At 38.8% G+C, this 13,935-nt stretch overlaps 1 protein-coding gene across 1 annotated transcript in view; it reads left to right on the top strand.

Moving 5' to 3' along the window:
* Positions 1–13,935, top strand: part of CNTNAP5 (contactin associated protein family member 5) — a 298,681-nt gene that overhangs the window by 244,633 nt on the left and 40,113 nt on the right. Inside the window, exons 17-19 of the mRNA XM_075181121.1 lie at positions 9,223–9,441; positions 10,155–10,394; positions 12,497–12,721. Of these exons, the coding sequence (XP_075037222.1) occupies positions 9,223–9,441; positions 10,155–10,394; positions 12,497–12,721 (684 nt within the window). The remainder of the gene's footprint in view (positions 1–9,222; positions 9,442–10,154; positions 10,395–12,496; positions 12,722–13,935) is intronic.

Genomic DNA, 13,935 nt, shown 5'->3' with positions numbered 1-13,935 from the left:
GGTAAACTTAGTAGTAATACATTTATAGAAGCTAGGGAAAGTCATGCAACATGATTATTTTCTTTGTCGCATGATATTTATGCTCCCAGGTCAATTTTAATAACGAGTGCTGATTCATTCCCAATAAAAAGTTTGGTGTTTGTGGACTTAATACAGGGACAAAGGAGAGACAGACACAAACAACCAAGTGTCTCATGTGCTATATAGAAAGATAATGTAACGTATATCTTATCTGTGCTAGGCACATTTCTTGAAGTTAGACGGTTGTTAACAGCAATAAGAGCAAATTATATATATACATACATATATATATATATATATATATATATATATATATATATATATATATATATATATATTGAAATTGAAATTTTTAAACTCAATTGCCAAAGTTTTATTATAACTCTAGCACTGGATGCAACAAAACGGGGCCCATAGGCCCTTAAGCTCATTAAACAAATGATTCATTTTATGAAAGCTAATTTTGCCGTAATGAGGTTTGATATAATGATAATTGCACATCACAGTCCAATTCAATTGGTTTTTCATTTTTGTGGACATAAAATTTTAAATAAAACAAACAGCCTTAAATGAAGCCAATAATTGCTGACTGCAACTCGCTATAAGACCAAACTTATCAGAAACAGAAAACAAGTCTGAGAACTCTTATGTAACAATCACTTGTAATGGGCAGAGTTTTATGTATAAGCTGTGGATGGTTTTGCTGCCTGAAGCTCTTTCTGAGACAATTCTCTACAGACGAGCTGCCCCGGAGGAGACTGGTCTCTGAGCAGATGTAAGTCCCAGAGAAGATGCCTCACTTAATGATTGGAGTTACAGCTCAGACATCCCATCAAATTGGGCTAAAACGCTTATTACATTTCTCTATAATCACTTTCTGATGCAAAAGGCTGCAACAAAACACTAATGAAATAGACATTGACGTAAACACTGTGGATGAGCGAATTAGTTGAAATACTGTAACGAGAGATGCAATAGATTTGTTTTCTTACAGGAACTGAATCTATCGATTTTCAGATTTTTTTTTATCCAGAATCTCATTGTTCCTCCTTTGTTCAAAGATTGTTCAGATTACACATTAACTTTCCTCTCTAAGGGGCACATTTATCGGGCAAAACGAGAAATACTTATCAATCCTTATCGCATGGATAAGGATTGATGTATTTCTCAAATTTATGAAGAATGGATCACAGGAACAGCAGTTCCCAAAAACTGCTGTTTCTGTGATAAAAAAAACCATACTCACCACTGGCTCTTCGATCGCGCTGTCTCCGGATCTCCTCCTCTCCGGAGCAGAGCTGGACATAACCAAGAACAACAGTTTTAGCAGCATTTCGGATGATGTAAGCCAGCTTCAGCTGGCGTACATTAACACAACAAGTACCCGATGTTTTTTTCGGGACTTGTTAGATTGCGGCCAGGAGCAGTCACCATTCTGTTGAATGGTGACTGCTCGCAAAAAAACGATCAGGAGTGCAAAGCAGCAGATATCCATGATATCTGCTGCGATGCACCTTTAATAAATTTGTGGAGGGCACATCGGGAGCTGATTTCCACGGTAAGTGCACGATAGTGGACTACCGTGCTTTCTTAAATATACCCCTTAGTATCTACAGAATAAACCCTGTAACAGGTACTCCCTGCTATATACGCTGCACAGACCTGATAATTATTGGGACAGTCTCCTTTTTCAAAACTTTCACCAACTCTGCTCTCAGAGGTGTCTGTTCCTTAATTTTTAAGAAAAATGTCATCTCTGTATGTATTATAATATTATATAAAAATATTATGATATGTTAGTTGTGTCTAGTCTATTGTTGTTTATGTTATTTGAAATGAAAATCTGTCAAGTAACATGTGTGATAGGAATATTCAAACTGTTGATAAGACCTCTTAGATGTCCCCATTGGCCATGTCACGTATTTGGAGGTTTTGCTATAGATCTTGTGTATGCATAGTAGGTGCATTGTGAAGATATCTAGGAAGCAAAATTCAGTATAAGTATCTACAGTCTGTCCGGCACACTCATCGGAGGAGGGAAGGCAATTGTGGACGTAGTCGGCGGGACCTTCACAGCACCAGCTGTTTACAGTAACAGGTTATTGTGGGATAGGCTGGAGAAGTAACTAGCTAAGAGGATTCAGCCATTGTGTTGTTCTTTAGGATTTCCACGGCTATTGCTATTTCCTCTCCTGAAGCGTTTGAGTAAAATAGTAAAATCTGCTGTATGACTTCACATTGGCCTGACCAGTAAACAGCAGCACGATAATGCTATATATATATATTGTATATTCTTTGTCTAGCGCTGCATTATATGATTGGTGCTATATATATATAACCAGGAATAATTTTAATTGGTGAGCTATGATATTATCTCTTTAGTATACATTAGAAATTGTATTTATTATAAGGAAGATACTGCAATTTAAATGGCCTGTATAGCCATCAAGTGGAGATGTTTCCTATAGCAACCAATCAGATTCTAGCTGTCATGTAGAATGTACTAAATTAATGATAACTAGAATCTGATTGGTTGCTATTGGCAACATCTCTACTTTTTCAGACCCGCAGTTTAGTAAATATATCCCTAGGTCTTTGACCCAGTGATTTTGTATGTTCTGAGAACTCTTTAGTCAATTCTAATATACTTATAATTTACTATTAAGGCTGCATCATCACACATATTGTATTTTAATTTACATAACCTATTACAAGTTATTCTCATATGACTTACATATCAGTCTTATGTTCTCTTATAACCTTACAATGATGGTCCGAAGTCTACATTTATATGAACGCTGTTATGGGAAGTCTTAGCTTTATCTTATATTGGCTATGCATGAATGGATGAGTAACGATGAAATCGATGTCCTCAGGAATCTAGAAGTTCACCATTTATACAGCTGGGATGTACATATTATCAAGAGCTGTTAATTATCCTGTCTCTGGATAAATAGCTGTGGTGTGAAAAAAGAAAAAAAGTGATTTTTACGCCTATCCTGAATTTAGAGCAGGGAGTAGATTAGGTTTGAGAAAAACTGTAGAACATTGAAAGCATCTAATATTAACTTTTAATCTCCTTTTAGTCTATATATTAGAGGCGCGACTGTTAAAGTGCCTCATGTCTTCATGCCTGCTTTACCTCGCAGACCCTTTAGTTTAAGGCTCCCGCTGTTCTTTTGTAAAGACTCTTTCACATGAAAAATACATGGATATGTGCACTATAATTCATCAAGCACAGATTGCTATTGTCGATCAGCTAAAAGGTTTTGTAACGTAGCTTATTTCAGCCCCACAGCCGCACAATCACACACAACGGCTAATCTTGAAATGTTTCACACTAGATCAAAACTGCTTTTCGCTCTAGTCGGGGCTTTATGACAATCACTTCCAGACTTGAGTTCAGTCACTACTTTCATAATGACTTTTATTTAAAAAAATATATATATATGACTAGTTCATTTACTTTAAGGTCAAATGCAAGTCCTGTATTTTTAGGCTTGCAAATAATTGCTTTGAATATAAGACAGTGATTCCATGGAGCTTGTTCATAGGTACATTGTTAAGGTTGAACGGAAGTCACATGGAAACGTCCAGTCCAAATTAAATCTATCTACATATCAATACCAGCTCTTGTGCGAGATCGTTCCCAGGGCCAGCGCTGCCATTAGGCGAATGTAGGATGATTTGCTAGGGAGACAATAATTAGGACGGGCTGGGGTGGTGTTTTAAGACACTGAATGAGTGATATGACATTGATCCTGTGTTTTGTTTTTAAATTTTTTAAAACTATTTAATTTTAAAGGAAATAGATGAAAACAATGAAATTAAACAATGGTGAACAGACAATCAAATCACCCCTGGGATGTGAAAGAGTAGTGGGGAGAAAAGGGAAGGGGGGGGGCAGGTACATGACATGATTAAACAAAGAACGAGTCACAAAGAATAACAAAGTAGCACCGGGAGAAATGTGAGCCAGATATACAAAGGGTACAGAAGAGGAAACGAAAAAAGAAACAGTCATAATTAGTAATGGTACATCAACCCTCACATCTTCAGAAGATACGTAGACCGTCGAGGAAAACCGGGAAACGGTCCGAGGTAGGCTCAGCAAGAGGGGTGGGTATTCACGGTGGAGAGTCCAGAGGAAGGCAGGCCCTTCCAGCGTTTATAATGCCCCCGCATGGGCCACTCACTTGTGGCGTTGTCGACTGCCACTCCGCCATAATGGACATGTGGCACAACCAAGCACCCCACCCCCAGTCCCAGGAGAGGAGAGTCTGGTGCCCTCATCTCCTGCCTGCTAAGGTAACTGCGGTGAGGGGGGACAATGCGAAAGGGGGAGTCCCGCTGGAATCTCACACGATGAAGCTCCACAGGATCGTAGGTTACTAAGATACAAAGCACCGCAAAATATGAATGAAACTTTTCAATCCTCATCGGATTGAAAGATTTCTCATATTTATTAAAAAAATCAACACAGGAACAGCCGATACGAAAAAAACAGCTGTTCCTGTGAAGAGTATCACTTACCTAACACTGTCTTTTCTCTTGAGGTCCTTCAGTGAAGTTCTTCGGCGTCTTTATAATCCTTGTGCGCATGCGCCGATCTCACAACTCGCACAAGGCAGATTAGTGTAAAACGAAAAAAAGACAAATTAGCATGTCACAGGGATCTTCGGAGCAGAGCTGTCTTCAGTGAAACTTATGAAAATGATGTTAATGTAGCGTTACTGAGCACTCTCCATACAGGGAGTGCTCAGAAAAATGGAAGAGAGATGGAAAGCAGCAGATATCTATGATATGCAATCATCATCACCATTAATTTATATAGCGCCACTAATTCCGCAGCGCTGTACAGAGAACTCACTCACATCAGTCCCTGCCCCCATTGGAGCCTACAGTCTAAATTCCCTAACACACACACACACACACACACACATACAGACTAGGGTCAATTTGATAGCAGCCAATTCACCTACCAGTATGTTTTTGGAGTGTGGGAGGAAACCGGAGCACCCAGAGGAAACCCACGCAAACACAGGGAGAACATACAAACTCCACACAGCTAAGGCCATGGTTGGGAATCGAACTCATGACCCCAGTGCTGTGAGACAGAAGTGCTAACCACTAAGCCACCGTGCTGTCCAATAATGGTAAATTAGTTTTTTGTGGTTAATCCCCGAAAACATCAGTTTTCGGGCATTTAACAGGGGATTTTGTTTGATAAATAGGCCCCTCAAACACTGCTGTTTTTTCCAGCAGCGTTTTAGATAAATACAGGAACTACAGGCAGGGTCACATGAGGAGAGGCTCTGGTGGGATTTCACTCAGTGGATTCCACCCTATTCGGTGGCAGGATTTCTTGCTGGCAGATCCTGGGAGTTGTAATTCAACACAAACTTGCAAACTTCTCGTATTTTAATCAATTTTTTTTCCCTTTTTTAAATAAATAATCTTGACTTCTTTCATTCTTGGTGGAGACAATATGCTAATACAAACTGAGTCAATATGCTGGATGTGTTGTCTAAATCTTAAGCTTAATAATTAGAGTGTTTCTTGTTTAATTGGCGCAATCATACGTTTTCAAGTGCAAATCAGTTACAATAAAAATGACACCAGCTTGATTCTAGCAAAATGCAACTTGTAAATCCACAAAGAAAAATAATTTTACAGCATTTGAATAATAACCTTTCAGAACTCACAGCAGCATGATAACATAATGAACACAATTTAACAAATGGTGCCGTTTCCAAGTGGATTTATCTTGTGATCCGCACTGTGTGGGAGGAAGCAAGAACATTTCAGAGTTATATGTTTATATTTTTTTCTCTCGATCTACATTTAATAAATTGTTTATCAGAAGCTTCTTGCTTAAATGTCAAGAACAACTACACAAATCAAAAACTCAAACTTGTAACTTTTAGTAACAGTAGTTTAAAGGTTGCAAAATTTGCCCGGCTATTGTTGAAGTAATTAAATTAATGATAACGTTTGATCACAGATTTATCAAATTTAAGATCGATTGAAACATACTTAACACAATCAAATTGTGAAACAACTAATTGTCAATCAATGAAATCTGACATTTGACGGGTAAAACTGGATATACGGTATCACTAATTATTTAGACTTTTATGGTAAAATGACCAAAAATCTGAAACCTGATTAATCACATTTAATAAAATGTAACAATAGTTTGAAAAAATTAGGACATCACGATTAATTAGTATCAGCACAAGGGAAAATGTCCAGTTTAATTGTAACTGACCTAATGAAATAATCAAATAATTATGTATATGGGTAGACTAATCACAGACTTCCTTTTATCTATTCCATTGTGTAATACTGTTTATGAGAGATGCTGATACCAAAAGTCCCGTATTGCTTAAGCTGGGTACACACTACACTGTTTTCGTCCAATAATCGGCTCAAACAGCCGACATACGACCGCTCGTTCAAAAGTCGGGTCAGTGTGTGCAGTGACACGATGGCCGAAAGTCTGCCCAAATGGACGATTATCGTCTGATTTGGTTGGTCGTACCGTTTAATATTTTCGGTCCAATCTCGTTTCCGCTGTGTAGTGTGTATAAACTTTCCGACCGATCCACAACTGTACGAAATTACAGTCATTGCTCACGACAACATGACTGTAAAAAGTCGCTAAAGGGACGTCCGCTCTTCCCTTTATCGTCCTAAACAAGGCTAGTGTGTATGCAGTCCATGGACCGAGCGATCGGAACATCGATCGCATGTAAAGTCGCTCGGCATAAAAAGTTGGTTGAAATTTCTGTAGTGTGTACCCAGCTTTAGTTGTAACACAAACTAATTGGTGTCTTCTGAACATAGAATATTAAATAAAGAGAGGAAGCTAAACGCAGTTACAGAATTACAGTTGGTGCAGGGGGTGTGACCAATATGGGGTCTAGAGGAGTTGGGGGCTCAGTACAGCCGGGTAGTCCCATCTAAGGGGGTGCTCTCCCTGAAGCTGAGCAGAGGCTTCTTCTGTACATGTGCTGATCCAGTCTGGTCTTTTGAGAGTAGAGCTGAGGGACCAAGAGGTTAGAGCCACTTTGCTGCACTTCCACAAATGTTACTATTCGGCCGACAATGTATTGTTCCATGCCTGAACCTATGTCACTTCTTTTTGGAGTAGGTAAAAGAGACTTATGAACATTACAACTGATCAGCAGGCTATATAGTTGTGGTTTTTGATATACTGAATAATGAGTACAGCCACGTTTATTACATCTATTAAAGTCATTTCATCGCTTACCAATAAAACATTGTCCGTTGCGATTTGTGTGGTTCCAACTGACAATGCGATTTATTAGCAAAAGCAAAATAATAATAATTCAATAAAATAAGTACAGCCGATACATACGCAGGCGCCCTGGGTCCAGCTTACAGTCTTTCAGTCCTGAAGTCTGCGGTCAAAGAGACTGACTGTTGGCCCCAGAGCTCCTGCTTTTATATAGTTTGTAATACAGTGAAAACAATACAGATGATTTGGCATGTTTCCATAGGTTCAGACTTCAGGACAGTCCAGTATAATGCAGGTCATTGGCCAGTTCAAACGATGCCCTCCAAGGGTGGGGGTCAGCTCTCCAACCAATGCATACTAATCTTCCCGCCGAAAGCTAGTTCAAACAGGTCTATTTACATTACACACACAATACCATTCAGATCATTTATTCCCTATAATCCATAACTTTCATACGCAAAGAGCGATATCTTAGCCGTTAGAACCAGATGTCTGCGGATAGAGGATTAGAATGATACCAAACATGATGTGTTTCATGTACCCTGAACCTTAGATCTCAATAAAGTGCTTCTAACGTTATAATATTTAACCATAAACTCTATTACATTTGATTTTAAACGACTGTGTGTTGGAACTATTTTTTAAGGTGAACTAAGTACAAGTGAATGTGTCAGTGTAAGTGTATGTGTGCATTATTTATCGTGCGATTGTGTCATAACACATGATGTACTGATCGCAATCGCACGATAAAATAATATTAATCAATATGGTTCACTTCATCCAATTATTTGACTTTGACACCTCCAATGCCTTTAGCTAGGTAAACAGCATTTAAACCAATCAAATGTTTTAGACAACATTGGTCCCAAATTGTTCCATGTGTGAGACCAAAAATAGTGGAAATCCCGATGAACATTCGGACACTGGGATTGGACAGATATGAACCAAACCTGACATAAAATTCAGTCATCCCATGATCCTTTGGGTTCACCTGACTGCACTGATTGGTTCATGGTGTTTGTCCATGTGGGTGGTCAGTCGACAATCATGACAAGCGTCAGGATGTGCCCAAGTACAAGTACATTTTGTCTGCCAATATTATCGTCTGTTATAATATAATCATTCAGGTCACTGAATAATACCAGGGCTAGACATGATTATACTAAGGACATAACTTGTATCCAAGCACAGATGGAGCAACAGCGATCCCTATTTGCTTAACTGAGACTATCCCAAATAGATATTTCTGGAAAAATTGAGGACCTGTAATCTCTGTGTTTTTAAGGTTAAAATTAAATTCATTTGAAATAATAGTGTGACTATCTGTATACTTCTAAAAAATATATTGCTTTTCTTAAAAGTTCCAGTTTTTATAAATATTTATGGGGAATGTGAAACTTATATATTGACCACAATTTGCTGACTTGTGGCTGCCATCATGGTTATTTTTGGTACTGAACCTTCATATAAATTAGAGCTTTATATTTTGCGATTAATGTTTTGATTATATTGTGAACTGTGCATTTAAAACTGCATTACCACCTAACTGGTAAGACATTTAAGTTTGCAACTTGATTGGCTGTGAGCAGGGGGTGTTACCAGAAGGACCAATCAGAAGCAGCAATCTCTCCCTCTGCATCGTTACGTTGAGCAGTCCCGACCTTCAGCCCAACCACGTAGCCTCAGAATACAGGGCTGCATTGAACAGCACTCAGGGCTTCGGGGAGGGGAAGAAACAGATTTGTAACATTTAACAATAGGTGGTAATGTAGCTTTAAGTAATGCCTATGTACATAAAACACAGTCAAAGTAATAATAGGTTATAGAGGCCGCAATTGCTTCTAGCACAGAACAGCAACAAAAATAAATAACAAACGTAAATCAATGGGTAAAAATAGATATTGATTGTGTTATTGATTGGTTTGCATTCTTTACAGCTCCATACCAGGTCACATTTTCCTCTGATGTGGGAAATGGTCCCTCTGAGATTTCTCTGCAATCAGTCAAGGCTTTGAATGATGGACAGTGGCATCATGTCCGGGCTGAGAGGAATATTAAAGAAACCAGTCTTGTCGTAGACAGCCAGCCAAGAAAACTCATGCAGAGTCCGTTAGATGCGCGAGTCCGGGTCCAGGTGAACACGCAGTTATACGTAGGTAGGTAATAATGGCTTAGAGGACGTTTATTGTGTAGAGTAAAACCAACAACATCTCTCAGTGTTAAGTCAAAACCGGAATAAAAAATTGAAAGGTAAAGAAAACTGATTCAGCTTAAATTATAAAACACTTCCTGACAACACAAAATAAAAGATTACAGTAACGCATTACAGTGATACAAATAAGTACACAATATGCCTCTGGTTATAAACAAATTCTTGCAATCAAAATAAAATGACAAAACAGAGATCACCATAGCACAACATGTACTGACATCTGGCGTCTCAGAACAATACGTCCACTAATATCTGAGATCCCAGCTGAAAGAAGTGTGAATTATAGTCACCAATCACACGACTTGCTGTATGCTAACAGCGCTGTAATGTGATTGGTTACTCCTAAAGTAAGTATGTTCTAGTAGCATTATGTGACTAATGAAAATACACAACCTGTCTTGTTCTCTGTCTAATTACTGCATATGAAGACTTTAATAATCCAGTTCGATACAGTGGGTGAAACACTTTGCATTCAGTCATGTTGCCAAAATCACGTATCATATGACATATGTAATATATTTATGATTTTACAGACACAAATACACAATAGGAGTAGAAATATTTAATATTGTAGGACTGATCTGCTGAGTCGTTGAGTAATTACCAATAATTGCTTCATTAGACACTGTGACCTGAAGCTAGTTTTCTGTGCTGTAGGAGGGACGGCGTCTAAGCAGAAAGGGTTTGTGGGATGTATTCGCTTTCTCCAGCTGAACGGACAAACCATAGACCTGGAGGAGAAGGCCAGGGTGACCCCAACAATCAGGCCGGGCTGTCCGGGTCACTGCAGCAGTTACGCCAACTTATGTCAAAACAACGGGAAGTGCATGGAGAAACGCAATGGGTTCACGTGCGACTGCGCAAGTTCTGCCTTCGAAGGTCCATATTGTAAGAATGGTGAGGACAGTTTCCCAGCTGGAATATGATAATGTAATTAATCATGTTTATTTTAATGAAATATGTTCCCCCTGCCCCCTTACGCCTCCCCCTTCCCCCAGGAGAAAGCCCACATTGTAGCGTGCCCTATATGCTACATATATCTGCACTCTCCATCGCCCGTCATCCCATCTGAAGGAAGGGTAGTGTAGCCGACATACGCTATTTAAGTATACTTATATACACATGCTAAAATCTGGTCTATCACTTGGACGAACGGATGTAAACTCCCATTGACAGTTCCTCTTTCCAAAAAATAAACATTGCTACATTTAAAAACCACCCCTGTCAAATCTCACAGTGACCTTGACATTCCTCTATTAATTAAATCATTTAGCACCGCTCCTCAAAGTGATTATAAAAGGAAATGCTTGTGAGCATGTTGGAGCTAAATAGTGAAGCAAGCAAGCAATGAAATCCTGTAAGAAATAATTTGCAGGAACAGAGTCCTCTGAAGAATGGCATCCACAGAGTTAAAATAAATGTAGTGTTATGGTTTGTATTGTGTTTTAGGTAAGAACATATTTGAATATATATCTGTCAAAGTATAGTAGGTGCAGAATAATATTCTGCAGACTCGGTGGTCAGTAAACTCCATTTCTCTACAATAAATCAATATGTATCAGTACCTGGGTAGATGGTGCAGAGCAATGTTCTGCATAACAAACTAATAATCAGCATTCTATTGAAGCTCAGGTTGTTGCGAGTTTTTTCTGTAGAGCGATATATATTACGTTACTGTGAGAGAAAACATCTACGTACACCCCTGGGTATAAACCTCCACACTCTGAATCCCACTTGCTTGTTGTTAATTGTGGTTTATTTTAATTTAATATAGCCAGAGAACTCATAAAGCTGTCCTCTCACTGAGGTCTATCAACATTGGCCGGGCACACTTGTTCGACTCATCTGTCCACATAGATTTATATTGGGTATTAGTGAAATTCACTTAGGGACTGATTCATGTCTGAAAGCAACTTGCCGTATGTAGACACACACTGCATTATAAGCACATGCATATACACAAAAGGTCACATCAGAATGCATAAAACTTATATATGATCATAAATTAAAATAACAACTCAATATCATCATCACCATTTATTTATATAGCGCCACTAATTCCGCAGCGCTGTACAGAAAACTCATTCACATCAGTCCCTGCCCCATTGGGTCTTACAATCTAAATTCCCTAACATACACACAGACTAGGGTCAATTTGTTAGCAGCCAATTAACCTACCAGTATGTTTTTGGAGTGTGGGAGGAAACTGGAGTACCCGGAGGAAACCCACGCAGACACGGAGAGAACATACAAACTCCTCACAGATAAGGCCATGGTTGGGAAACGAACTCATGACCCCACTGCTGTAAGGCAGAAATGCTAACCACTGAGCCACCGTGATGCCAAATATAAAAAATCATATAAATATTAATTTTCACGTTTTCTTTTATATTACGTAACAAAACATGCTTTCAAGGCGTACTGTACATACAATACATCTATGTCAGAACACCCACACTGTACATGGCTTACGTTAGTCCACCCCTTTCCTTATCGTTGTGCCTCTAAAGTGGTCGGCTGTCGTATGTGTTATTTACGTTCAGACGTGAATTGCATGCAGTTGCGTTCATTGGCGAAATGTCCATTTCTGGGCATGAACAGAGCTTATTTACCCAAGATACGCTTACACAAGAAACATGAGTCAGGCCCTTGTTAAGAGCTGAGTTGCTTATCCCCGCAATAACACACCCCAACTATGGACCCTGATACCATATGAAGTTATGGGAACTCATATTATTGGTAAAAAATGGGTGATAAGTGGTAGAAATGACTATTCAAGGAAAGTTATGGACTAGAGCACACATGAGTCCTATACAATGCTGATATAGTGGAAATAGCATGCATGTTGTGGCCCCATCCATTGGCTCTCTCCAGGCACAAACCTATGGTGGCTACTTACAAATCTAGCCCAGATGTGGAGTTTGGAGCGAGATCTTCTCTGAGGACCGATCTGTGTGTTTGTTTTTAAGACTTCTTTCTCTTTTCTGTTGCTATTCTAGAAGTTTCTGCAATGTTTGAAGCTGGAACCTCCGTCACCTATGTTTTCCAGGAGCCGTATCCCGTGTCCAGGAACGCAAGCGCCTCGGCCTCAGCAATATACGCGGACACAGCGATATCAAGAGAGAATATCGCATTCAGTTTCCTCACAGGACAGGCTCCGAGCCTTTTACTCTATGTGAATTCATTTTATCAGGATTACCTGGCTGTGCTTCTCTGCAGGAACGGTAAGTCTGGGTATTACAAGACCCTTCATATAATACAATGGTTATACTGCAGATTTATAATATTAGGTATTATTCTACATGGGACATATGATTATTGTTAGTGTTTCCCATATTTATATGATATTCAGTCTATAATTGTCTTTTTGTGTTTCTTCTAGTGTACCAAACACAATAAACCTTGAGTCAGAGATTTGGGGGGTAATTTAATAGAATTTGAAAATCAATTAGTTAATTAGAAAATCTTTTCATTGTCATTTCAGCAGAAAAATACCATCTTTATTTCACCTATTTATTAGAGCTTGAAGTTATCATTAGCAGTGGCAAAATTATCTCTAAAGAAAATTAATTGGTAAATGGCAATACTATATTAATAAGAGGGTCACTGCTGTGAAAAAAAAGTAAAAAACAATATACATTACGTGAAAGGTATCCCCCACCCCACCCCACCCCCACCCTCATATGAAAATATGTATGTCTGTAGCTACAATGTTGGTCAGATGGTGATCTCCTGTGATAATGGAAATCTGCTCCCAGGCTGGGCCGTGAATGTGATGCAAACTTTAGACTTTGGTAAATAAATCACTGGATCCCTTACGAGCCATCCAGCCAAGGTACCACTCGTTCTTTCCCGTCAATGTATTTATATACATTATATCACTGTATTTCCTCGCTCTTCCTATTTAATGCATTTGAAAAGTAAGAGTATTCTTGGCCAGAAAGGACCTGAAGTGATTGTAGTTTATTTGGAAAAGGAGGCACATGATCTATTAGCCACAGTTGTGTTCGTTTTCTGACGTCTCTGGCCCGGCATCCCACTTCCTCCACCAATTATAGTGTTCGACCATTGATGCTTGCTGAGATATAGAAACTGTTTAAGCGATTGTCTCTTTCTTTGATGATTAGGGCTTCTGCCAATAAGATTATACAAAAAATGCATAAATACAGATGAACTGAAAGTAGTTGGAGCTTAACCTGGCAGATATCACTCTCTCCCAGTTGGAGGATTTGAAGCAATTAAAGCCTTAGAAATATGTCTGAGTATTTGACTTTTAAATAACCAGTTTGTTAATCCCTACTGACACATTTATATTCACTATATTTGTAGGTAGAACTATATTTTTTTTGTGTTGTGTTGACCAAGATCCCTACTTGCACACAATGGAGGCAGATATTTTGTTGGAGTGTCCAATATTCAGCCTATGGATACCCTAGGA

Source organism: Mixophyes fleayi, chromosome 7, assembly GCF_038048845.1.
Source record: "Mixophyes fleayi isolate aMixFle1 chromosome 7, aMixFle1.hap1, whole genome shotgun sequence".
NCBI lineage: Eukaryota > Metazoa > Chordata > Amphibia > Anura > Limnodynastidae > Mixophyes > Mixophyes fleayi.
This window is presented reverse-complemented; position numbering and strand designations above follow the sequence as displayed.